The sequence below is a fragment of the Molothrus ater genome, chromosome 14, assembly GCF_012460135.2.
Source record: "Molothrus ater isolate BHLD 08-10-18 breed brown headed cowbird chromosome 14, BPBGC_Mater_1.1, whole genome shotgun sequence".
Lineage (NCBI taxonomy): Eukaryota > Metazoa > Chordata > Aves > Passeriformes > Icteridae > Molothrus > Molothrus ater.
Genome location: NC_050491.2, coordinates 19,475,974 through 19,499,739, shown reverse-complemented (window position 1 = coordinate 19,499,739; position 23,766 = coordinate 19,475,974). Strand labels below are relative to the sequence as shown.

The window sequence follows — 23,766 nt, the reverse complement described above, 5'->3', positions numbered from 1 at the left end:
GAAACACTTGAAAAATAGTGCTGGAACTGGATTTCTGGCAGCCTGAAGCAGGGGCAGATGCTCCTCACCAGCCTTGTCCATTCCCTGGGCTCACTGAGAGGGACAAGAGCTGCTTTTTCCCCCTGAGAGTTTCTTGTGATTATTGCAAAGAACAGAACAACCAAACCAGAAGGCAGCAGGGGATAAACCCGGGATTATTGAGAACTTGGGTGACAATTTCCCTTAGAAAAGTAGATCAAAATTAAGTGGCCTCCTGTCTTTGTGAAGAGAATTTAACAGTACGAACTGGGGAAACCACACAACAAAATTCTGTTTAAAGCCTTGCCAAACCCATCAAGTTCAAGAAGATTAAAAAGTAAGTGTAAGAAAATATAGTTGTCTAATAAGGAAACAAAAAAGACCACTGTTACTAAGGGGGAAACAGAGAGATGTCACCAGTTAATTTTGCAATGACATAAACTATGCAATTCAAAGATATTAAAGGATTCAAGGAAGACATGATTCAAAGGAACATCACCATGTGAAGAACTACCCTTAATAAATGAAAAGAATAAAGATCACAACCAAAGTGAATCTCAGAGCTCTGCCTAAGATGCATATCAAGCTAAAAGTTGCACTTAATGGAAATCAGAGCCACATTCTGCCCCTTCTCCTCCCAGCAGGAGAACTGGAAGCGATGCTCATCATCTCAGAGGTGCCTGTGGGCTCAGGGCCGTGTGTCAAAGGCAGGGACTGCACTGCAGGGTAAATCCCCTGCCCAGACAGAGGTGGTTTCTGCAGGACAGCACAAACACCAGCAGAAAGCAGAGATTTCTGCCCTGAGAGCACAAACCCAGCGCTCTCTGGAATGTTCCTTTGTCCCTGCACTGCCAGGCCTGAGCTGCTCGTGCTCTGGCAGAAAGAGAAAAAATATGCAAAGCTGCCCCTGCTCCCAGCTGTCAGGATTGCAAAATAAATGAGAGATTTGAATAAGTTTGCTTAATTTTTATCAGGATTAAGGGAATCTTTTATAGAAAAGAATCATTTGTAGTAGATAATAGAATACATTTTCCTCTATTTTCCTCCTTGGGAAAAATCTATTAAATCTGTATAATTAAAACTCCTGAAGATAGTTCAGCTAAATGTTTTTAATTGAAAAGTGGTCTATTTAATTTTTTTTAAATAAAAATACTGTCTGCTCTCATGAGAAACGTCACTGAAAATTATTAACGGACATTCTTCATCAAAACTACTAATAAAGCTGTTCTTTACTCACTCACCTACCTGAAGCCATAAAATTTCTATTTGAAAATCCTGGCTAAACCAAAAAAATATAATTCCTTTCTTTAACTCCTTTTACTTAGAGACAGATGCCATAGGAAGACACAAACCATGCTGAGGCACGTGGTGGACACACCGAGTTGTCCCTTGCCCTCAGGGCCCCACTGGGGCCAGCCCAGTCACTCCACAGGGACCAAGGGAGAGGATCCTTCTGTTTGGGGTTGTGGGGCTTTTTATGTTTCACAATTCAGGCTTATTCAAAGGCAGCACAGTGTGATTCCATACATCCCTAGGTGCTCCTGATGGAAAAGATTCATAAACCAGAAGCAGACTACCACCACCACACTGATTCTGCTCCAAACTCTCATTTATAGGTTATTAGCAGATCCCTTGCAACAGTAAGTTATTCATTTACCACAATTCCACAGAGAACAGAATTAAAAACGTGTACTTACTGATGTATATAGGTATCCTTCACTGTTCATTGCCAGATATAATTTTGTTTGAACCCCCTGAATCGCCACCACTCGTAAACCCACAGGTATGAGGTTAAACAAAGCTAGGAGAGAAAGGAGATGGAGACCAAAATTAATTCTTTGAGTATGCAGATCAGATAGAAAATAAATCCAGAATTACCAGAACCAAGTAAAAATCTCTATTCATGTGTGTATGAATTTCTGTGGGTGCTACAGAGCAATACTTCTACCACCAAGTCCTTTGACAGCAACTTCCACCAAGAGCTCAGGGATGATCCGAGGGATCAGTGCCTCTCCCTCCTTCTGCAGATGGGAATTGCTGACAGCCATCAGGACTTCCCTGCCTGGCGAGCAGAGCCCAGGCTCTGCCGAGTGCACTTGAACACTGTTTGGGTTTTGTTAGGGTGCTTTTCTTGTGCCATTAAGTGCAAGAAGGAATCCAGAAGCAAACAAACAAAAAAATTTTCAAGACAATCAAAACTTGTTTTCAAAGTCAATAAACATTTTGACCAAAAGGAAGGAAGAAGATGAAATTCAGAAAAGTTGAAAACCATCATTAGCATCTCAAAATGTTTCTACTTATAACTCATTGGGGTTTAATTTTTCCTCTTTTTTAGAGGAGAATGGGTTTGAAAAAACAGAGTTAAATAACTTCAAAATGAAATGAAAGGGCAGCATATTCTTTAGATCAACCCCTAAATCTGTGCTTTCAAAATTGAGCTGCTTTGAATGTTCTGCTTGCATTTCTGCTTGTACACATGCTAATAGTGGCAGTATTTATAAGCACAGAAACAACTCTTGAAAAAATGAAGATTCCGGTTTGCAAAGTGGCAAAGAAAAAAAAAGAAAAATAAAGGAAAAAAGCAAAGCTCTGCCATATCTTGGATTCATGGATATGTTAAAATTGAACACAAGAAATAATGAGTTGAATACAGTACTCTGTGTTCAATATGTAGGATTAAAAATAAAGGGGAGTTAAAAAAATTATCATAACCCAAAGCATCTCCTTCCACTCTGAGGCAGAAATGCAGAGATAGGATAAAGTGATGCCAAACTACTTCCCATTTCCAGTGATTTATTACTTGGCTGAAAAACTCTGGTCTGCTTCAGGCTGAAGTTTGATATTTATGGTCACTGTCCAAAGCCAATTTAAAACCAAATTATGAATTTGAAATATTTTTATTATTTTCAAAATTACAGCTAAGAATTATGATCCATTATAATTTTTTTCCAGCCTGAAAACTCCCAAATTGTCATACAGTAAAAAAAAAAAATTCAGCTTGACAGCATTTAAGACAGGTCCTAAATTCTGTGTTTGGGGATGCCAAGAGCTCACGAGTGCCCTGAGGTCAGGGCACCTTTGAGCACTGCACTTCCTACAATGGTCAAGCATGGCAGTAAAGGTGGAATATCCAGAACTAACAAATAAATGCAGGGCGTCATAAAGCCTGTGGCTTTCTTCCCCTTTCATAGCCACGTGTGTACAGACACAAACCTCACATGCAGACCCTCCTCACGCTCGCCTCCAGCTCAAAATCAACACCCAGCACTTTCCCTTCACTCAGAGAAAATCCTCCAGTTCTGCGCAGCTTTTGGCAAAAGAAACTTAGATTTTCAGTAAGGGAAACTCAAATGCTTGAGTTTACTGGGGGGAGAAAATATTGCCTTGGACACGAGTCCTTTGCAGTTCAGCTCCAAAAAGCAGCAGCTGGTCTCTGAGTAGGCTGGAGAGGAGGATTCAAAGCTCAGCAGCCAGGCAGAACCTGCAGGTCTCTTTTGGAAGGTGATTTCTCAATGGCACGTTTACAAGTAGGGCAGGTGTTGGGGTTTTCCAGCACGAGGGTCTGAGTATGGGCTCCACTGCAAACAGTGCTGCAGACCTGTCAGCAAGAGCTGAGGAGAGGGCAGAGATGGGCCAGCAGGGACAGAGGTGCCACTGGGCTGGGCCAGCAGGGACAGAGGTGCCACTGGGCTGGGCCAGCAGGGACAGAGCTGCCATGGGCCACAGAGATGGGACAGCAGGGACAGAGGTGCTATGGGCCACTGGGAAGGGCTGTGTGAGGAATTCCTGGCTGTGCTTCGCTGGCCAGTGGCAGAGCCAAGGCTGAGCCCTCCTGCCTGAGTGGGCTGGCACCTGAGCCACGGGTGGGTGCTCTGCTGTGGCACCTGAGCCACGGGTGGGTGCTGTGGCACCTGAGCCATGGGTGGGTGCTCTGCTGTGGCACCTGAGCCACAGGCTCTGGCACCTGAGCTGTGGGTGCTGTGGCACCTGAGCCACGGGAGCTCTGGACACATTTCCCTAGCAGACACATCCAGGCTCAGTTTTGAGGCAGGACAAGGGTGAGGCACACTGGAAGCTGGCTCACACCCCAGTGAGATGAGCAGTGGCTGTGGCACAGACTGCTGGCATTTGGGAAGGGGCTGTGAGGAACTGGCCCTGTAGGAGCAGTGCCCACTCTGCCCTGTGCGAGCACCACCACACGTCCTGCCCCAGCTGCTGCCTCCAAGGACAGGGGCGCTGGCACTGCACCAAAAATGGGACTGTCCCTCTCAGCAGCAGCTGTTAGTGCCCTGTGCCTGTCCCTGAGCAGCAGCACACCCAGCTCTGGCTCCTGGGGCAGTGAGTGACCTGTCCCCAGCTGTGACCCCTGCCAGGACCCACAGCAGAGGCACAGACAGCATCCCTGCAAGTCTCCAGAGGCACAGCAGGATGGAGGGGTTACCTCACTTCTAGGGGATGCCCCTCACGTGGACAGAAATGACAGAAGGGGTGGCAAAGAAGCGACAGCAAAATTAATTGCTTCCTATTGTGATCAGCTGGTGTCAGCACAAAATAATCCAAAGCAATTTGCATCCTACTCTCTCCCTTCTACATTTGCATTGTTTTAAATAAGGACATAAGGATAAGGATATCCTCCTAATGAGCAGCTAAGCAATGCCTAAGGGAGAGATGATCTTTGCCAAGGTCTCTGTGCAGTACGAGCTGACAGAGAAATGAAGCTGCACAGGAGAGGCAGCAGGCCACAGCTGGATTTATGAACGTAAACATTTCTCTGAGGTCTGCCAGTCTTGGCTTGGCCATCTGCACCTTCATACACTTTCTGCAGGGCATTGTTTCCTACATTGCCTTATTTCACCAGTCTTGAAATCTTTTTGTCTAGCTGTGTGAGATCCTTAAGCATTTTTCACACACCAAATCAATGCTCTAGTCATCTTCTCCCATTTTCTATTAATCCACAAAGTTGTAAAAAAACCCAGTCAAAACCAGCAAGTAAAAATGTCCAGAGCTTTTTCACAAAAAACCTGAGGGAAAGCTGAAAGTTGATGGTACAATTTATAAGGGGTAACAAATAATAATACTAGGGAAATGTGAAGTTGGAAGGGCTGCTGAAGTCCCAGTTAGTGAAATACCACGGCGCAGTTTGAATGAGCCCTGTGTGAGAGTGGAGATAGCGTTATTCTATTTCAGGCTCTGAGTAGGCGAGCAAATTTTCCCTGCTGAAAAAAAAAAAAATCTAATAAAATCCAAAGGACAGCAATGAACTTCTCTGGATTACCATGGAGATAACATTTGCTTTGTTTGTCACATGTGTCATCATTACCTCCTCTGGTTCATTATTTCTCTAAGTGATTTCTATCTGTATTTCTCTCAGACCCAGTAAGTCTGAAGGACTCTGTGCTGCCAGCACGGCGTTAGTGCTGCTGCCACTCACTCTGCCAGCCCAGGACAGCAGCTCTGAGGGGACCTGCAGGGGAGGGAGACACCACAATGCACAAACACACCATTTATTCTCGTGTCACTTACTATAACTACTGTCTTCCTCTTTTGTTCCATCAATTGTTCCATCTGCTTGCAACTGCAAGTGGTATCCTTGCCTGCTGTAGAGCTTTGTTACTATACCTTTAAGCTGAGGCTCTGCAAAGAAACAACAGTGAGATTAACGTGGGAAATCCTGATGTGCCACTCCAAGCGAGCAGGACGTGAAAAACAAATCTTCAGGTTTCTTCTCAAGGCTGACGTAAGAAAAAGACCCAAACCAAAAGCAGGGCTACCAGCTTTGCATTACTTTTCATTTAGGCTGAGATCAAATTTATGTCTATGAAATCAATTGCCAAAATGATTAAATGCCACTTTCGATTACAACGTGAGTAGCACAGTAAAATCTACTTCCAGTGAATACAGATTCCAGCAGCACTGCTTGGCCCCAGGAGCCCAGCCCTATCTCATTTAAGATTAAAAATGAGCTGGCAAAGAGTACATTCAGTCTTTTAAAAAGGTGTGAGTTCTTAGATGGAGAGGAAAAAGAAGACTATTACAATAGCATTAGTAAGAGCCACAGTGACAGTTGAGAGCCTAAATATATAGCAGCAAACGTTTAGCACAGGAACTGCTGCAGCTCTAATAAACAAACCCCCATTCCTCGCTGCTCCAGAGAGTACAGAGCATCCAAAGAGATAAACTACTCAATGAACATATGGAAAATGGAGAGGGAAACCCTGAAATCCAGCAATGTGTGGAACTGCAAAATAAATATTACCATAAGGGCTGAGGTAATTACCTCATCAGCTACAAGAAGAAAGATCAAAACAACGCATAGTTTGCATAGATTTCTTTTTTCCATAACCATCCTCACATTCACAGCTAGCAAGCGAGATATCTCACACGGTTTCATATCATTCTAGACCAAAAAGTACACAACAGCAGGATATGCTGTCAAGCGTGCCATTCAAGATATCTGGCTAAAGCATCAGGAGTAATTGCAAAAAAGGTCTACGCCCACTGAATCCCAATGACATCTGCATTGTAGTCATTTCACACAGTTCCGTTTGTCAGGAGCTCATGCAGCCCTGCAGCTCACTCCACAACATCTCACTCTCCTCAGAGACAAACACTGTGAAGATGAGGTGTGTCATTTCCAGCACTCTGAGTCTGGATAACACTCCTTGTCTTTGTAACCAAAGGCACTGGCGCTCTGCTACTGCACTTCATTTTAGCAGGGCTGAAGGCAAAAGCTTACCACAGTTTGCATAAGTGTATTAGATCTTATTAGCAACTTTGATAAGAGTCCTGATGGACACACAACTCTTATCTACCAACTTTTCTGACCAGAGATTATTCCAACCTTCACTCTGGCTCTTTAGCCATAATCCATCCCAAAGCTGCTGGCAAACTGTGAGCAAGGCAGACAGGTGGAGTGGCACAAGCATCAATGCTCCAGCACAGCAAAGCCACGGCAACATTGCCAGAGGGTTTTGCTCCTCCCACGTCCAAAACAATCCACTCAGATCAGGGACCCAGGCTTCACCCTGACCTTTTGCACCTGTGACCCAGAGAGCCTCGTGTCCACAGGGCAGCTGCAGGTATGGCATTCCTAGAAGGGCACAGGGGGCTGAAGCAAAACTCTGGAAGGTGCCAGCAAAAGCACAAAGCCTCGTCTGCAATCAGCAGATAAAGCATGGCACGGGCATTCTGTGAAGCAGGACACCAAAAACAGATCTCCAGACCACGAAGTTATTTAATATACAACTATATATTAAAGAGAGACATGCGTGTGTGGGAACTTCCCCTCTAGCATCTCCCCCACTAATACAGCCATGTGTTTGCATGTGTGTAACAGAGGTACAGACAGCTGACTTACAGGGTGCCTGGGTGCACACAGGTGTGCAGGTGAGGCACACACAGCAGCGTGTGCTACCCAAAGAAACCAGCTGAACACAACAGGGAAAAGGACTGGCATGGGGTACCCAGATCCTGCACATCCATTGTACGAGCCCTGAAACGCCTTTCCCCCTTTCCCCACACCTGACACACGTCCCAGTTTCCATTGCATCAGACCAACCAAACCCCCCAAAGACATAACCCTTGCCAACCTGGTCGCCTTCTTCGCCTTTTCTTGGAGCCAAAGAGTTTGACCCTGGAAAACACGTTCAACTTGTTCTTGTCGCAGCTTCCCTTGCTCTTGCTGGGGCTGTTGACACACTTACAGGCATTGGACTTCTCCCGCTCCCTGGCTTGTCTCTTCTGGCGGATCAGGGAGCTGGCGATGGCTGCGGCCATGGCCGCCACCGCCCCGGCTGCCCGGCGGGCTCAGGCACGCGGGGGTCGCCGCCCGGCCGCGGCCAGCATGCTGCTCGGCCGTCCCCAAGGCCGGGGACGCTGCCGGGCAGCCCGGCCGAGGCACCCACCGGCCGCTGGGCACGGCGGCCCGGACACACCGGCGGGGCGAGCACCAGAGCCCCGGCGCGGCGCGCAACAGTTCAGCTTGAGATTTCGTCCTCTGGGATCTTTCGACTTTCTGGTGCTTTTTTATTCCTCCCAACTTCTAGCAGGGGAAAGTTTGCAGGCAGAGGTGAGCGTTTCTACGGAGATCACGCAGATCGCTTGCAAGACATCCCTCCAAGCTTCTCCAGACGCGCTATCTGCGTGCAGCCATGGCACATCCACTTGGTGCAAGATCATCGCATCTCTCCTAGCCCTGATTTCTGCAGTTAACTTTTCTTCCCACCCGTCCCCTCCCCATTCAACTCCCAGCAAACACCTGTTAGACTCCAGCAGGGGCTGTCCAGTTGCAGGGGTTTTCTGGATCCTTTTTCCTCTTCTCGCTTAGAAGAGACCCGAAGCAGTCAGTGCTGGAGGCACTGGGCTGAGGCGCGGATGTCCCTGGGTGCCGACGCCTTGGGAAGCCTCTTCCGCTGCGCTCCTGACAGGTGAGCGCAGCCTCCCCTGCCCGGCACGCTTGGCTCTCGCACCGCAGCTCTTCCCAGCCGGTAAACAAGCAGCTCCCGAGCCGGGACTGCAGCAGCAGGAGCAGCAGGAGCAGCAGGAGCAGGAGCAGGAGCAGCAGCAGCGGCAGGATCCCTCCGGCAGCGATGCGGGCACCGCGCACTCCCCACGAGCCGTGCGCTGGGTACAGAAATGAGGCGACGCAGCAAACCCCTTATCACCACCTCCCTCCTCCTCCGCCCGTGCCTCCTCCTCCTCCTCCTCCCGCTCCTCTCCGGCGCGGCGGAGAGCGGAGAGCAGAGAGCTCTGCCCGGCGCTGCGGGGCGGCCGCGGGGCCGCGGCGGGGAGGGGGCTGGGGCGGGCAAGGGAGGGGTACCGGGGCGGGGGTGCCACGGGAGGGGGTACTAGGGGATGGATGCCACGGGAGGAGGTACTAGGAGAGGGGGTACCAGGGGAAGGGATGGCACGGGAGGGGGTACCAGGGGAAGGGATGCCACGGGAAGGGGTACCAGGGGAAGGGATGCCACGGGAGGGGGTACTAGGAGAGGGGGTACCAGGGGAAGGGATGGCACGGGAGGGGGTACCAGGGGAAGGGATGCCACGGGAGGGGGTACCAGGGGAAGGGATGCCACGGGAGGGGGTGCCTGCGCCGCTCGGAGCCGCCTCCCGGCAGGCGCAGACACCCAAACAGACGTGACTGCGGTGAGCAAACAGCCCCGCCGGCCCGGAGCGAGCGCACCTGGCTGGCAGCAGCGCCAGGCTCGGGGCAGGGCGCAGCTCCAGCCACAGCTGTCCCCTGCCTTTCCCTCATCCTTACAGGGTGTCCCCTCTCTGCATCACGGATTTATTGGAGGCTTTTTGCGTCTCTCGCCGTTCCTTTCCACCGCCCGCTCTCAGCGGCAGTGTGGTAGCAGACGAGGAAATCCTCAGAAAGAGCAATTTCCTTGCCGTTGCCATGTTCTCCCGTTTCTCTCTGGCCCCGCACGGAGCCCCGCGGCCGGGCTCTCCTGCAGCCCGGTTTGTTGACGCCGAGCTGCGGCGGCAGGCCGGGCCGGGCCGGGCCGGGCCGGGCCGGGGCCATGAGGCCGCGACCGTGCCGTGAGGCCGGGCACAGCCTGGGCCCCCTGGGGTCAGTGCCCTGCCGTGGACACCGAGCCCGCACCCTCCTGCCCAGGACACCGGGAGCAGGAGGTCCTGGAGATGCCCCCGCAGCCCACTCCGTGCTCTTCAGCATGCTTTGAGCAGCTGGAGCCTAAATCAAAGCCAGTTCAGGCTGGAAATAAAGCAGAGATCTGCAGCCCCGGAGGCAAACAGCTATTGAGAGAATTTGTCCCGAGGCAGAGGGATTCACAGGCAGGGTGGGATGTCCCTGAGAGCTGGTTCAGGGAGGAGTGGAGCCCTGTGGGGACTGCAATGGCAGCAGGCTGCTGTCACCCACAGCTGGCAGCCGTGTCCCTTGTGCCCTGGGCCAGGGGCTGCAGAGACCCCAGGGATGGCTGGGCTGCTGTGACAGCACCAGGCTCCCGATGTGCTTCCAGACTCGGCCAGCTGCTGAGGGGATTTGCCCTTCCTCCTGTCCTCCACGTGCCCTCAGCAGAAGCAGGTGCTCCCATCCCTGTCCGGGGTCACACCTGAGACAAGGCCTGGCACAAGCAGCAGAAGCCGTGCTGCCCACCCCCTCCCACAGCTCAGCTCCACAGGTTTGCTGCACCGCCCTTCCCTCAGCTAGGAACAGCCACAGCAGCTCCTCAACGCTCCTCCAGCTGGGAACCCTGCCCCATTGACTGCGGTGCAGGGCCAGGCCCTGTGACAGTACATGGCCACCCTGTGCCAGGCCCTGTGACAGTACATGGCCACCCTGTGACAGTACATGGCCACCCTGTGCCCAGCCCTGTGAAACCACATGGCCACCCTGTGCCCAGCCCTGTGACAGTACATGGCCACCCTGTGCCCTGTGACAGTACATGGCCACCCTGTGGCAGGCCCTGTGAAACCACATGGCCACCCTGTGCCCGGCCCTGTGACACTACATGGCCACCCTGTGACAGTACATGGCCACCCTGTGCCCAGCCCTGTGACACCACATGGCCACCCTGTGACAGTACATGGCCACCCTGTGCCCAGCCCTGTGACACCACATGGCCACCCTTGCAGGCTGTCGGTGTCACCCTGAGGGATGTGTCCCTCACAACCCGCTGTGCCCGGCCTTGTGACACCACATGGCCATCCTGTGCCCAGCCCTGTGACAGTGCATGGCCACCCTGTGACAGTACATGGCCACCCTGTGCCAGGCCCTGTGACAGTGCATGGCCATCCGTGCAGGCCATCAGTGTCACCCTGAGGGACATGTGTCCCTCAGAGCCCGCTGTGCCCGGCCCTGTGACAGTGCATGGCCATCCGTGTCACCCTGAGGGACATGTGTCCCTCAGAGCCCGCTGTGCTGAGCCTGGCGCCCCAGTCCCACTCGCTGTCCCCTGGCTGCAGGAGCTGCCTGTGTACACACACCCCTACACACACACGTTTGTTTATGAAACAGCCCATGCACACAGGCATATTAAACAAACACTCCTAATTTCTTATTTAAGTTTAACGGTGGGGTAAAAATAGCTGCAATTCACAAGTTCCACCACTACCCTCATCTGCCAGTCCACATAAGACATGTGAAATCCAACACAGGAGACAGCCAGTTGGATATTATTAGCAATAACTCATCCTACTCAACTCACCGGTAACATACTATGGATTTTGCCATCTTTCCACTTCCAATACAGTCATGAGTGAGGCTTGTTTTCTTTCCAGAGACTCACCCATTACTTTATAAATATTCCCAATTTGGAAAGCAGTGTTTGATCTTTAGATCAAAGTGAAGCTGCCTCATTGTGATCTGTCCTACAAGGTCACAAGACATTGCGTTTTCACAGAGACTAAGTAGAACTCAGAATTCAGCTAACCTTGAAAATCCTGGGGAAAAGCAGTATATAAAAGCTGTATTTGGGATATCTTTCTGCCAGCATTCCAGCCTGCATGCTTAAAATCCATAATGAAAATTCATTTGCACAAATGTTCCTTGACAGATAACTAAAGAGAGGAACAAAAATAGCATATATGCATAATCAGATTTAAGTTTCAAAAAACAGTCCTCCAGTTTTTTTTGCATGAGCAACCTCTTCATCTATCGGTACTCCTACAAACATGTCTTCATTTACTATAAATGGCACATGAAAATGAAGATCTTGTTGGGAAAACGTCTTTGGTACAGGACCAGCCTTTGGACTACTTCAGTGTTCCAGATATAAAAATCTCAAGGAACAGCTTTATTTTCTTTGAAAAGCAAGAGATGCTCACTCCCCACCACACTAAAATAAAATAATATTACATTCCAAGTGACTTTTTGAACGTAGAAGACAACCAGACACTCCTCGAGCACACAGTCTCTCTCTTTATGATTATTGCAGTGGGGCACATTTAAAGCTAAGGGGTTAATTGCCAGTGTCATTTCAATCAAAGAGAAATCAGCATGGGACAGACTTGTCCAGTTGCTGTCAGAGACAGTGCCATCTCTCCCTGGAGCTGCCATCTGACCAGAAGCAATTCCCCTGTTTTGAAAAAGACAAAGATCTCACCCACTTTTGATTTATAATTTTTCCTCCCAGTCATCTGTTGAGCGTTTGTTGATGATTATTTCCATGATTCTGATCACTAAAATATGCCTGAACCTTCCGAAGTTGCCTGGATTGGGCAGAAGCAAAGCCTGCAATTTGGCACCCAGGCCAGGAGTGGCTCTTGGACTGAGGCAGGGCATGGTTTCAGGCAGCTCTCGCTGCCTGGCTCCTGCACAGAAAGGCATCAAATCCCCATCACTGAACCACAGTGCAAGCAGTGCTGGCTCTTTCACCCAGTTAGAGGAAAGTGCCAAAATTCTGGTTTTCCCTTCCTCCTCCCCGAATCATCTGTGCTGTGGCAGGTCCCAGACCACCCCTGTTTGCTCTGAGTTTGAATCTATCCCAAGCACAAAAGATTTAGAGTCAGTCCTATCTCATGTTGAGCAGAACAAAAACTGAGACCAGGTGAAAAATACCAAGCCAGCTGCAGAGCTGACTGCCATGGAAGCAGCTGCAAGGACAGCCAGAGCGTGTAGTGCAGTATGTCCATGGTCCAGGGCAGCCCTGAGCAGAGAATTCCTTCCCCCAGGGCTCCTCACTGCCCACAAGCCCAACGTGTGACCCTCCAGGGGACCCACACTCCTCTGTGCCCTGTGAAGCATCAGCAATTCTCATGACACGCTGCCATAAAGTAGGAACTGATTTCCAGAACCTTGGGTCAAAATATCCCATCCTCAGACTAAACTGCATTCTCAGTTATTTCCTGTTCCCCTATATAGAAAGCAGTAAAAGATTTATAGTAGGCCCTATATAAACTAAGTGTTTAGGCAGAACAAATGCTGCATCAAAATCAGACCAGAAGAAAAAAATCCCAAGCAAGCTCCAAGCCTCACTCAGTCCATCTTAAACCCCAAACCACTCCTGTACAGTTACAAGCTTGAAGCTGCTTTGGTGTGACAAAAAAAATCAGCCTGCCATTGGGTGTCAGGAGTCCCTCCTGAGGCTCTTTTGTTCTTGCTGTCACAGAAAAAGTAGGAAAAAAAAAGCTTCAAACATCAAACCTATGGACTATTTCCACTGCCTACACTCTCCAAAAGTAGAGCATTATTTTCTGAAAAGCACCACCAGAATCTCGTCTCTCTCTTTTCAGGATGAGATAAACAAGACTTTCTCCAGTCAGGGATGACACAGCAGCACTGAGGCCCCGGTGGTTTTTGCTCTCCTAAGTAAACAGAATTACTATTCACCAGGAAGCAGAGCTGCTCAGAGCCCAGTCCTGCATCACTGAACTCCTGTGTGAAATATCCCATGGACATGACTCAGCCTCTGCTCTGCAGCCAGCCCCAGGCTGGACACAGCCCGCAGCACAGCAGGGCTGAGCACGCTGTACTGGCTCCTCGGCACCCCCAGAGCTTGGGCTGTACCAGACAGGGCTCCAGGAACACCAGCCTGGGCTTTATGGCTGAGGGAAAGATGAAAAAAGGTGTTAGTGAAAGCTGAGCTTCCAAGCAGCTCCAGCCCAAGAGCTCAAGTTCGAGGGCATTTTAGTAACAGACCAACCAGAAAATTAACAGTAAAGAATGGCTACAATAGGCAGCTGCAAACACAAGTATTTTAATATTGACAGCATAAGGAACTTGTAAATAGTGATGTGGATGTTCCTGACTGTGTGTCTGTGCCATGGTTTTTTGCAGAAGTGCACTGGGCAGCTTTGCTCAGAAACAGGAAAAAAATCAAAACAGATTCCTGTGACACCATTGTAGACATGGCACCTAGAAGCCACTTTATCTAAAAGCTCACTTCTTCCTCAAAGGATGAGGTGATTGGTTCATTTTTATCTTCTCAGGGTACAGAATCACGAATCCCAACACCAGAAGAGCCCCCAGCACAACTGGTGCACAGGACTGGTGTGCCAAAACCGGCACGCATCCAGCAAAGCACAGAAACACACCCTGACTTCAACACGTGAGACATCTCACCAGGACTACTGAGACATTGAAAAAGTAATTGTGTAGCTGATGCATCAGAAAAGGTTCTCATAGTCCAAGCCCATCCTCTTCTCGTATCTACACAAGTTTGCCAGGGCAAGGTTTTGTGACTGACAAGAATTTGGGTCTCTTCTTCATGACTTACATGACCTGCTAAATGCTCAGGATGGCCACAACACCTCACATAAAGAACACCAGTTTCCTCTCAGATTCTTACAGAAAATACTAATGAGAGAAAACCCAGTTCTGCCTTTTCCCAACTGTGAATTCCAATTTCTTTATACTATAGCAGTAGAAACTGGATTTGATCTGACCTGGTAGTGCAGCCATTTTTGGAAAAGGAGGGCATTGTTTGAAGATAGAAAAATAGAAATATTTTTACCTAGGCTAATTCATATTCAGTCATCCCAAAATGTCAACCACAAAAGCTCATCTATCCGGGGCATAAAAGATCAGTGCCAATCAGCTGGGAAAGGTCACGGAACAAACACAGGGGATCAACTCCCCCAGCTCTGCAGGCTCTGAAATGGGAACGTGTTCTTCCAGTGCCCGGGGGGCCCGAGCTGAGCCGGGAACCTGAGCAGGGCCCAAGTGACTTCTGTGCCCACCACACAGCCCAGCAACACTCCCACATCAGTATGCACAGAGCAATCTGCTCACTCACCTCCCAGCACGTGGCTCTTGGAAACACCAGTGTAAATGACAGCCTATGGTCCCTGAATCATTTACATCTCAGCATGGGACACACCAGAAGTGTGGGCTGTGTGCCACTGTCCAACTTAACATAAGGCCACTTTACACATGACAAAACACTGCAAATAGTCCTTCACAGAGCCAAGGCAAGTTGCCTGGAAATTGCCACATTACGCAAATAAGATCTTTTCCCACCTTTTCACAGATCTGATGGTTCATCCTTTGTCAACAGCTTGACAAAAACAGACTCAGTGGGTCCCTGGGTGAGTTGGCGCCTCTGAGATTTCTTCTCCTTCCCCCTGCATGCAAACATTTCACCAGCTTCTCACAGTCATGCTCCCTGCTTTGCTCAGAACGAGCTTCTGCCCCATTGCTTGGCTCCCCTCAAGCCCAGAGCCCAGTCCAGTGATCCTGTGATGGATGCCACCCCTGGCAACTCCCACTGCTGTGTTAACGATGCAAGGCTCAGCTGCTTCCTAACAATGCAAACAAGTTACCCACACTGGGGTCAGACAAGCTTGGCACTGGTTTTCTGTGATTTTACCCAAATGCCAAGATCATGGCACCACATTCACACAGACAAATGAGAAGGTGAGCAGAGCTGGTCACAAATGAAAGGGACTTTGAGGAAAAAGTGTTGTGTCTTGGATGGAAGCAGAGCTCTCCAGGAACTGGACTTAGACCCTGCACCAGTCAATGATGCTTCTGGAAATGTGGAAGTGGAGCCTGGCTCACTCACTGGCATGGAACTGGAACCAGTTTATCCAAACAGAATGCTGGTCTCAGTCTCCATAAGCAGAAGGAAGGTCTGTCCTTGATGATCAGGAAAAGAGCCATGAGCCTGAGCTTCCTTTGGGTGTCTGTTCACCAAGTAATAATCATGGTATGAACAGAGGTGTAACAACACATATCTGACTTAAGTGATGGAAAAAGGAGGTTTATCTAAGCTCATCTGACCAGGTATCTGGACTGAATACTCAAGAAAGTTGAGAGAAAGGCAACTCCAGATAGCAATTTATTCCCATATAAAGAACACCACTATTTTCCCAGCTTTATGAAGGAAAACATTACCTCTGCTTTACTGAACTTGTTGCAGAGTGATTCAGACTGTACCTCATGCATCGTTATGATAAGTAATATTCACCACCACCACCAAAATTAAGTGAACCCTTAATGAAGGTCAGTGCAGCTCAGGCTCTTGCTTCTGGCAGTGCTCTCTCACACATGGGAACAAAAATCCAGCCCAGGCAGTGGCTCAGTCACACTTCCCAGACCCAAATGGCCCTGCAGAAATCAGCCTCATGACAGGAGCTGCTGCTGGCGAGAGCAGAACAAAGGTGACATCCAGAAATCACACTGAGATTTTAAATTGAAAAGTACAGTGCATCATGAGTAAACAGAAGAGAATTCATTGTCATAGGTGAGATGCAGTGTTTTCACAAGCAACACCATGAAAAATATTGGCCAGCAAACAGGAACATGAACCACAAGCCAGCATCTGTTCTGTGGGATTTAAATAGGTCTGGAGACTAGGAAAAATGTGTATGCAAATTTCACAGAAGCAAATTAAAAGAAATTCAGAGAAGTCAATTCAGAGAAGGAAGCTAATGGCAGAACATCTGCTGCTGCTCCCAATATTCGCATTAGAGGCTGGGAACATTTCTGGGGACTCAGACCTCATCAGAAAGCTCAAAAAGGTTCTGTTGCTATGCAGAGAAACATTGCTCAGAAATCAGAGAAAGAGAAGGAAGCTGGCCGAGCTCAGCACTGTTATTCCTTGCTTAGGTCCGGCTGAGCTCCAGCAGGGCCACATTTCCTAGTACGGACTGGTACGTGTCCCACCCGTGGCACATTTCCACCCAAACCCACCACAAAAGGAGCAGACTAAGCTGCACAAGTAGACATGAAGATAATACCACGATTTTAATCCAATTCCCAATAGTCCATATGCATGGCCTTTGCAACAGCCAGTCACACAGCTCAAAGGTGCTGAGTTGAATGCACGGCAGACAGACACACTGTGTAAATCCAGGATTCCTCTCCTCTCCCTTCAGCCCCCAGCCCCTTGTTTATCACTCTCCTTTTCCTTTACTCTCCTTTTCCACCTCTTCCCACCAGATCTTCTTTCCTTGTTTCACTAAAAACTACAACATGCTTCCGATGAGAAGTAGTCACAAAACCCACCAGTATCTCCATGTCCTTACCCTTCAGCTGAGGTCAACTTAACCTTGTTTACAAACAAATAAGCTTAGTTTAGCTTTATCTACAACATTCCAAGGTTTGGGAGCTTTTGCTGGGAAGGGACAAGGAGCAGACTGAGATTGTCAAGCACAGAAGTAAGCCTGCTGGATTGTAAGAAGTTCTCTGGGCATATATTCATACACAGACATTTTTTTTTCCTTTCTTCTTCCTGATTCACAAATATGAGCAAACCCAAAATGTTACAAAAAGGCTGAAATGCACAAACACTAGGGAATCAAAGGGGAGCTGTCAATGGTGGAAGAAACTTTCACCTCCCTCAGTCCTTTCTCTTTTTTTCCCCCAATTCTGCAAGATATGAAACACCTTACTCAGTGACTATATTTTTAAACCTTTACTGCCATAAATTTTAGCCTACTTAAAAATTTCAGATGTACAGTCTTTTCAGGAAGCTTTCAGAAAAATATAGTTTCCTGTACAGGAAGTATGCAGTAAAACATGACTTTGTAAACAGCTACAAACCAAACAAATGGAACAGATTTCCAGTACTGAAAGTACTGGAAACGAATGAAATGACGGAAATGAGAACCAAGAGGGACACCTGCAGTCAGCGCGGGTAAGTGCCCGGCACGGCTCCCTGCTCGCCGTCACTCCGGCCTCGGTCGGTGCTGCTGTGTGAGCACAGCGAGCTCCGGGCGGGGAGCTCAGCGAGCTCGGCGGGGCCCGGGCAGCTCCGGACGGGGGGCTCGGAGCCGGGCCTCGGCCTCTGCAGCTGCGGGCCCGGGAGGAGCGGGCGAGGGAAACCCGGGCACCCCAGGGCACCCCAGGGCACCCCAGAGTATCCCAGGGCACCGGCACAGGGCAGCGCCCAGCGCGCTCCTGAGCGGCTCCGCTGGCCGGAACCCGGCGCTGTCCGTGGTGCTGCCCGGCCGGGGCGGCCGCTCCGTGCCCAGCCCGCAGCCCGCAGCCCTCAGCCCTCATCCCGGATCGCCCATCCCGGATCGCCCATCCCGCACCCCTCATCCCTCATCCCGGGTCCCCCATCATCCCGCATCCCGGGTCCCCCATCATCCCGCATCCCGGATCCACCATCATCCCGTATCCCGGATCTCCCATCATCCCGCACCCCTGATCTCCCATCCCGATTTTCCATCCCGGATCTCTCATCCCACCTGCTGCAGCCCCGAGCAGCTCCCAGCTCGGGCACAACACCCGGCTCCCCACACTACGGGCATGTTCCCACAGCACGGCGACACATCCCCACACCATGTTCCCATATAACATGTCCCCACAGCACAGTGGCCAATCCCCACCCCATGGACACGTCCCCACAGCACGGTCACACATCCCCACAGCACAGTCACACATCCCCACCCCATGGACACGTCCCCACAGCACGGTGACACATCCCCACACCAGGGTCACACATCCCCACCCCATGGACACGTCCCCACAGCACGGTGACACATCCCCACACCAGGGTCACACATCCCCACACCATGGACACGTCCCCACAGCACGGTCACACATCCCCACACCAGGGTCACACATCCCCACCCCATGGACACGTCCCCACAGCACGGTCCATGCCAGTTGCACACTGGGGCCATACAACAGACACCCCAAAACCTGACCCACAGCAAAGGCTCCCGACTGCTGTACACCCCCTCCATCCTGAGTGCCCCAGCCACAACCCTTCCTGCTGCTGCAGCACAGAAAGGCATTAGCAGTTAATTACAATTAATATCCATAGAGATCATACCTGCTACATGCCCAAACCAACGCAGAGTGCACACTTGGCACTGCACACTTTACTACACTCAGATTTGCTATATTAATCTTAAAAAGAAAAATGGATGCCACACGCAATTCACAGAAGTTGGTGATTAGTGTGTTATTTCTAATACAGAATGACACACAGCCCAGCTAATATCTAAGGCTCACAGTTAATGCTGAATGCTCTGTACACGCTGCTGATCAGATTATTGTTTGATATTGGGGTATTTTCCAAAAGCCCCCGGATTTGCTCTTCCATTCTAGCCACAGGGCGTTGGTTCTTAGAGTAATCTGATCATTTCACATACCCCATGCAGAGAACACACTTTTTCATTATTGAAGAAAACTAAATTACACCATCATAAGCCTTCAGCTAAAACACGGACAAAAGAATAGAGAAATTAAGAAGGTTTTGTATTGAAAATGTTTTTACGTTATTAATACCATGATAAGATTGCCTTCAGTTAAGGTTAAGCACAGTACTCTGATGAAAGGCAATTAGAAAAGAAATGGAATGGTTTGTTTTTTCTCTAAAGCAATTCTTATACCTGACAAAAGCTTGGGTACAAAATTAACTAAATACGTGGCACAGATGTTTAAAATCAACCTGTTTGACATGTGAAACATATATTTAATCAGGACAAATTTGCCAGCTCAGCAGCATATTCAGTCTATTTACAGTCCCAGTCAGTAGGAATGAACAGTAACACCTGCCTTTTCCTTCTTAAATGACATTTTTTTAGTTACCAAAGAAAACTCATGAAGTCTAAGAACAACCACATTCTTAGTATTAAAGAAATATTAACCTCTGATTTCTTTATATAGTTTATAACCTCTACAGAGGATTAGTTGCCAGGAAATACCTTCTCATTTTTTCCTGTAAAAAAACATTGCTTAAATACATCTTACCTGAATAAGACTTTCTTATCCCCAAAGCCATGCTGCCTTACAGCTGCTCCTGCCCAGGCAATTGCAGTCTACATTTGGAGCAGACACACAGGGAGTAGATCAGAGAAAGTTTAAGGCACATTTAAAGTATTCTCTAAGGCATTGGCCAGAAACATCAAGCCCATACTCGTGGTATAGAGAGATCATTAATGGGCATTAGTGACAGACCATTATGACTTTCAGAATCATTAAAGATTCATAATGTAGCTGCATTGTTCTGGCAACATCTCACCACTTCTTGGACATAAATGTACGTTTCTCCTACATGATTTACTTAAACTTATTATTTTTCAGTGTCAGATTTTGTTTTCTGCCTCCTAGAATTACAAAGAGAGGCTGTAACAGGATCCTGCAGTGCACCAGGCCAGCCACAGGAGCCTGGTGCTTGGTTTATTTGATGCCCTTTTTGTAAGGCAATTTGCAACAGGAATAGCACAACAACATTCACAAGGTTGAATATGTACCATTTCTTTCTACTTTAAATAAGCCGAATTACTGATGCACCACACATGTTACAAACATAAAAACAATTGCAAGAATTAGATTTGCTAACAATTCTGAAATAATTCCCTTTTGAAATTGTTAAGCTTTGCCAGTGCCTTTCAGGAGAGTTCATCATTTGGTATTTGGATATAGTGAAAAATATTGCAGATATGCTAATTGGGACCAACCAAACCTGCAACGCCCAATGCAATTTTGACAAGTGAGGAAAACACTGAGATTTGCTTTCAAAGATGTACAATACTGCAAACAGTGTGCTCCAAAATGTGGCTACAGTTACATTTCAGTTGTGTTAATCAAGGGCTGGATTTAAATTTTCTCCTGCTGAACTGGACTGAGCCCCTGTTTTACCCATTTTCCTCAGTAAGTTAAGGCCATGCTCACACATTATATAAATAATGAGATTTAGGCACTTTAGAAGCAGAGTCAGATTTTGAAGTCAAATATTGTCTCCAAGTGTGATTTGCTCATTGTGAAACCAGAACATCCCAAGCAGTAGAGAGGAGCTGTTTGCAAAGGCCCTGAGCTGCCCAGGGTCACGTTTCCAGGTGAGCACTCGCCCTCCTGGGCCAGGGCACAGCCCCGGCTGCCCCCGAGGAGCAGCAGCTCCCGAACTGCTCGCACTGGCCTGGCACTGTGTGGCATTGGCTGTAGCTCAGACCCTAACCCTAACCCTAACCCTAACCCTAACCCTAACCCTAACCCTAACCCTAACCCTAACCCTAACCCTAACCCTAACCCTAACCCTAATCCTAACCCTAACCCTAACCCTAACCCTAACCCTAACCCTAACCCTAACCCTGACCCTGACCCTGACCCTAACCCTAACCCTAACCCTAACCCTAACCCTAACCCTAACCCTAACCCTAATCCTAACCCTAACCCTAACCCTTCCACAGCCTGGGCCTTGGGTACCAAAACGAGGCCTGGCAGCCAAAGCCTCCCAGGCATCTTAACATGCCAGCACTGAGGCTGTGCTGATCCAGGCCTGAAAGGGGAAGCTTACCAATTTACTACTAATAAACAATTTTACAAAACCAATATTTTAGTGTTTACTAACACACGTGACTGCTTATATATTTGGAATTCACAACCTGAAGTATGCAGAAACATACCACGCTGTGAACTGCACAATTTTAGAATATTCCCTATTTCTTATGCCACGGTTGCTCATAAGCTGTGAATAACCCTGATATCCAACTACACTGTACAATTAAAAACATCCTTAATTACTGCTGCCGGAAATGAACAGTACCTCATAAGGAAAACTGCACTGGGGCAAAGAAAATGAAGTTGATTTTGAGACCTCTCCACTTGGAAACGGCACTGTTTTCACCAAAGGAGTAAAAAAGCCGCATGGAAGAAGGCAGACAAGTCCATTTCTAATGGCCTGCTGAGTTCTATTGATGCCAGGACTGCCCTTGAGGCAATAGGCTTTCTGTCACCCGTGTCAAGTACTGACAGGCAGTCGAAAGCCCAGAGTGGCTTTGCTTACTGCCAGGCAATTACAAACAAGGTTAATCACTCATAAATGTACTTCTTCTACTGGCACGGGAGATTCCCAAAACCTACATTACCTTGGGGTGATCACTCCCGAAAACTGACATGGATCTTATTAAAATGTCATTATTCTGTACTCTTCAGCCTACATCAAAAATGGTTCAAGCAGTTCAGAATAATTCTTAAGGTTTTACAAAATATTTGGAGTTGTATATTGAAAACACAAACTGGTTCAGCTAACCCTTATCACCATCTAGTTACTCACAGCATATTGACTTGGTTTGGTTTTAATGAATGAGAGGAAAATGCAGCTCCTGTCTGATCTCTGGATTGTTCTGGTCCCTTTATGTCCATTGTGTCCCTAAGCCCAGGCTGGAGCCACCTGGCACGAAGGAACTCAGCTCCAGCTTCAGCCCAGCTGCCACCCAGCTCTGCTGCAGCATCAGCTGCCTGGGGGAGTCAGCCAAAAAAAATCACTTTGCAGTGAAGCAAAAGGACTACAGGTGGAATTTGCAATAAAACCAGCCATTTATTATTCTCCTCCAATGTATCAATAAAAATCAAGCTGCTGTTAGCTATGAACTGCCCCCACAGCCTGCCAGGGTACCAAAGGTGCCCAGAGCCTGCCAGGGTACCAAAGGTGCCCCAGACACTGCCAGGGTACCAAAGGTGCCCCAGACACTGCCAGGGTACCAAAGGTGCCCAGAGCCTGCCAGGGTACCAAAGGTGCCCCCAGACACTGCCAGGGTACCAAAGGTGCCCCAGACACTGCCAGGGTACCAAAGGTGCCCCCACAGCCTGCCAGGGTACCAGAGGTGCCCCACAGCCTGCCAGGGTACCAGAGGTGCTGAGGATGAGCTGTGCTGGCCCTGCCTGGGCTGAAGGCACTTCTCCCCACGCTGGCTGCTCCAGGGCTGTGCTGGGCTTTGTGCTGGCAGTGCTGGGAACGGGACCCGAGGGATGCTCAGCCCACACAGCCTCATGGGCACTGGGAAAAGCTGGGGGAAGAAGGAGGAAGGGCTGGACATTTGGAGCTGTGGTGTTTGCCTTCCCAAGTGACCATTACATGTGATGGAGCCCCAGCCAAAACCAACACAGAGGGAGGGAGCAGAAAAGATGGTTTGGAAAGGGCATTTGTGTTTCTAACCATTTAAAGAGAAAAGCTCATATTAGCCCTCCAAAAGCATCCCTTTAAGGCAAAAATGGATCCAAAATTGGATCAATCTGGCACAGTATCACGTGCCAGAACAGGTAATTTGGCAGATCCCAGGAGGATTTATGCCCCCACGTTGCCTTGCTGGCTGTTTTGGGAACAGTGCAGCCAGAACATTACCAGGTACTCTCCTCCCAGAGAGCACAGCCACACATCAGCACAGTGCTCCACCCTCTGTGTGTGCTCCCCACAAGACAGAAACTCTTTCTTTTCCATCTGAGCAATGATGCAATTCTTATTTTGCATTATCATGCAGGCTGAAACAAGAGCCAAGCACTGCCAGAGAAGCTAGCACAGACAATCCTATTTCACAGAATCCTGCTTTGTGCTTTTGAATATATCTTGTCCAGAAAAAACCAACAATCGGGCTTGACCTTACTCCCTGGAATCCAACAGCAAAATCCCCAACGAGCTCCTCTGGCAGGAAGAGGCCAAGTGCTCAGGCCCCACTTCTGCTGCTACACCAAAAGATCTCAGCTGCAAACTCAGGCTGAGCAGCCCAGCACTACTGCCCAGCACTACTGCCCAGCACTACTGCCCAGCACTACTGCCCAGCAGCCACTGCAGCACTGAGCAGCAGCTGCCACAGGAACTGCCAGGAAAGCACGGCTCAAGGGCTGCTGCCTCCTTGCAGGAGAAGGAACCAGGAGAGCAGAGAGCTCTGAACTGCTGCCCAGACACACTCAACAGCCCTTGGGGCCCTGGAGCCTGCCCTGCACAGACTGCTGCTGCGTTAGTCATCATCAGACTTTCATAAAGCAATTCAGAAACATGAATTCCAGCTCCAAAGAAATGTGACTTGATCCAATTTTATAATTTTGTGTTTCAGATTAGTGAAAATATCATATATTTGTATGGGAACATTCATTTTCCCCTCTCTTTTTGG

General features: G+C 48.8%; 1 protein-coding gene across 3 annotated transcripts in view; it reads right to left on the bottom strand.

Moving 5' to 3' along the window:
* The window catches only part of FGF13 (fibroblast growth factor 13), a 198,275-nt gene that overhangs the window by 35,810 nt on the left and 138,699 nt on the right, over positions 1-23,766 (bottom strand). For 2 of the 3 annotated variants that reach the window (XM_036402129.2, XM_036402127.2), the window contains 2 exons: positions 5,542-5,652; positions 1,716-1,819 (listed from right to left, as the gene is read on the bottom strand). In XM_036402129.2, the coding sequence (XP_036258022.1) occupies positions 1,716-1,819; positions 5,542-5,652 (215 nt within the window). Of the gene's footprint in view, positions 1-1,715; positions 1,820-5,541; positions 5,653-7,607; positions 8,252-23,766 lie in introns of those variants that run through there. The other variant, XM_036402128.2, reaches the window with a different exon arrangement.